At 46.4% G+C, this 3,042-nt stretch overlaps 1 protein-coding gene across 1 annotated transcript; it reads right to left on the bottom strand.

The window, feature by feature from the left end:
• Positions 1-443: 443 nt before the first annotated feature.
• Positions 444-2,261, bottom strand: LOC147901431 (cytochrome P450 711A1-like). The gene is made up of 6 exons (XM_087376490.1): positions 2,149-2,261; positions 1,915-2,067; positions 1,352-1,830; positions 1,096-1,304; positions 907-1,002; positions 444-776 (listed from the first exon to the last, which is right to left on the bottom strand). The coding sequence occupies exons 2-6, from the start codon at positions 2,058-2,060 to the stop codon at positions 444-446; spliced, it is 1,263 nt and encodes a 420-aa protein (XP_087232616.1). The 5' UTR covers positions 2,061-2,067; positions 2,149-2,261.
• Between the last annotated feature and the right edge of the window lie 781 nt (positions 2,262-3,042).

The following is a 3,042-nucleotide window of genomic DNA, read 5'->3' as shown; positions in this document are numbered from 1 at the left end:
CAGGGCGACGATCACGATTGTCTTCCATGTGACCACGGATCTTGACGGTCAAATCCTTCAAGTAACTATCTAGGATTAGATGCTTCAGATCATGTATAACAATCTTGCTTTTCAACCTAATAAGAAGTTACATGCCCCTGTATTCCACAAGACAAGAAATGCAAGGGGGAGAGAGAGGGAGAGAGAGAAAGAGAGAGAGAGAGAGGGCTTATTAAAACATACGAGCATCTTTTTTCTTTTTTTTATTGAAAGTAAGGGACATTTCATACATACGAGCATCTTTTGCATCCCGTAGAAACACGTGGGTTGCATAATGCATGCTAGTTCCCCTAATGAGGAGTAACGGTTCTATGGGTACATAATAGCACTTAGTGGATAAAGTGGAAGTGCAAAAAACTTATGGACAGATGTTGGACATAACATGGTTGGATTTTAGTTGATTATTATACTCTACGGGGGTGGACTCGGAGCCGGACTCCATGAGCATGGCGACGAGTGATACTGAAGTTCATTGCCAACGGCTTCTCCATGGCGGGCGAGTGCTCGAACGTGAACCTCTGGTACAACATTATCAACGCCATCTTCGCTTCCTGCAGCGCAAACCTGTAGCCTATGCACATCCTCCGCCCTATCCCGAACGGACTGAACGCATTCGGATGCCTCCTCTTGCTCTCCTCGCACGCTGGATCGAACCTCTCCGGCCTGAACTTCTCAGGCTCCGGAAAGTCCTTTGGATCCCACAGCAGTGCGTCCATCGCGATCCACACCGCCGTCCCCTGTAGCCGCCATTTCATGATCCTCGTCATACACACGAATCCATATACGAGCGAGCTCCTCTAATTGCATTCCTTGCTGGATTGTTATTCATATGATCTCGTAGCTAAATGGCAAACACAGTCACCCTACCTTCTTTAGCCTGTAGCCACCCAGCTCCATGTCCTCCAGTAACTCGCGAGCTACTACAGGTGACGGCGTGTAATAGCGCAACGCCTCTTTGATAACCTAATATATCACAGGTGCAACCAATCAGCTTGATCGTAATTGAGTTACATTATAAGAATTGCAGAGAATTTTGCACGCTAGCACTGAATATACCTGCTCCGCGTATGGGAATTGCTGCAGCTCCTCGTAGGTAGGGGTCCGGTCGTGTGGTCCAAAAGCATCGATTTCCTTCAGCAGTTTCTTCTCAACCTCCGGATGGCAAGATATTAAATAGAGAGCAAACGAGAGATTCGCTGCTGTCGTCTCAGACCCAGCCAGCATTATCTCCATCGTCAGTCCGTAAGAAGATGCGGGGAAGTTTTCTGTGCGTTTAGTAGCAAGGAGAGCGAATCAATCCGACTGTCGATGCCCTCTCGTTTCCTGTTCTCAACGATTTCAGACAACAAGTTTGCCATTCTAGCAGCACAAATTTCCTGATCCCAATCCGCCGTCCCTGGGATCCTGCCCATCAGCGTTCTGACTGGGAGCTGCAGGAAAGGCAAAAACAAAGCAACGATTGTACTAAGGGGGGCCCCCTCATCCAAGCGCAGCGCGGCAATAAATCTGGTTGCATACTCCAGCAGTCGCGAAGTCCTGCTCATGTCCGGAGAGCGGCTTGCTGCATTGTTCACCAAGCTAAATTTCGCCCCAAACGCAGCTTCTCCAATGACATCCATCGCCAACGTACTTATGTGCTCAGAAACATTAACATCTTCATGCTCGTGCTTGGTGGCAAGCAAATCGCTAAGATTCTTGACAACCCGCGTTACGGATGGAACGTAGTAATGCATATGGTCAGCATTGAAGAAAGGTTGTATGATGTTCCGCAAAGGTGGCCACTTAGCGCCTCTATGAGCGGACAGATGGTTTATTCAAGCATCCGGACAGTGAAAGCGTTATCTGATACACATATTCAAACAATGTGAGATTTACCTCATGAAAAACAGACCACGATTGAGCACCGGAACACTGTCAATGTAAGCCGGAGGACTCCGATCAGGCGCAATCTTGAATTGTTTTATACACAACTCTCTGGACAACTCTGCATCCGCGATGATGACAAGCGGCTTACGTCCCATGTGGAATCTAGGGTGCATAGCATGCAAAGGACCGTTAGATAATCAACGCAGGTGTTATATATACATACATATACGAGAACTTGCGTACCTATACAGAGGTCCATACTCTCGGGCGAGCTTCAGAAAAGCTTCACCCCCGAGCTTGTTGAGAAGAGGGAGGTGCCCGAGACCAGGGATTCTATAGGGAGGACATGGGATGTGCCTCACTGCCAAAATCGGGAAACACATGTAAGCAAACAGCAGGCCAGCGAGGAAGATAGCCCAAAACAGGGCCGGGAAAACCCATTGAGGAAGCCATAGAACCATGTGGACCATATCATGCATAGGCGTCTAGACTCATGGCGTTGTGAAATTCGATCAAATTGTGTTGTTTTATTGCGAGGCTTGCTTGTCTGTAGCTAAGCTTTGATTCCATCGCATCCTCCGCCCATACCTGTCAACGACAAGTCAAAATCAGTCGTCGCTGTCCGGTATAGTGAACGTGAGACCGCCGGCAGCGCAACTACTCGTTGACATGCCTAAAAAACACATTTTCTTGGCTAAGAATCTATTTTGTTTACAAAGATACTTAGAAATGGACTAGAATTTGATAGGATTCTAAGATTAATAAGGATAGTCTGAGAGAGCAGCCAAATTAGGAGAACTTAAAGTAATGGTTTTCCCAAATCTATTGCCATGCCAAATACTTTATACACCCACTTGCATAGAGGCATTTTGGACACATGAGAAGATAAAGTGTTCCCTCATAGACATATGATGCCCCACATATACTTAGGATGGATAGTGTGAGAGAGTAGCCAAATTAGGAGAACTTAAAGTAAAGGTTTTCCCAAATCTATCGCCATGCCAAATAATTAAGCCAAATACTTTATACACCCACTTGCATAGAGGCATTTTGGACACATGAGAAGATAAAGTGTTCCCTCATAGACATATGATGCCCCATGATATATACTTAGGATGCCCTACATATACTCCGTTT

Source organism: Dipteris shenzhenensis, chromosome 6 (genome assembly GCF_047967505.1).
Source record: "Dipteris shenzhenensis isolate YYH24624 ecotype China chromosome 6, Dip_SZ_1.0, whole genome shotgun sequence".
Classification (NCBI taxonomy): Eukaryota; Viridiplantae; Streptophyta; class Polypodiopsida; order Gleicheniales; family Dipteridaceae; genus Dipteris; species Dipteris shenzhenensis.
The sequence above is the reverse complement of the archived record's forward strand: the minus strand, read 5'-3'. Positions and strand labels throughout refer to the sequence as shown.

Excerpts from the sequence above, each read along its gene's own strand:
- LOC147901431 (XM_087376490.1), bottom strand. The coding sequence starts at position 2,060 with ATGGGACGTAAGCCGCTTGTCATCATCGCGGATGCAGAGTTGTCCAGA. Across the intron at positions 1,831-1,914 it reads CGTGGTCTGTTTTTCATGAG|AGGCGCTAAGTGGCCACCTT; the intron begins GTAAATCTCACA and ends GTCCGCTCATAG. Across the intron at positions 1,305-1,351 it reads TGAGAACAGGAAACGAGAGG|AAAACTTCCCCGCATCTTCT; the intron begins GCATCGACAGTC and ends CTAAACGCACAG.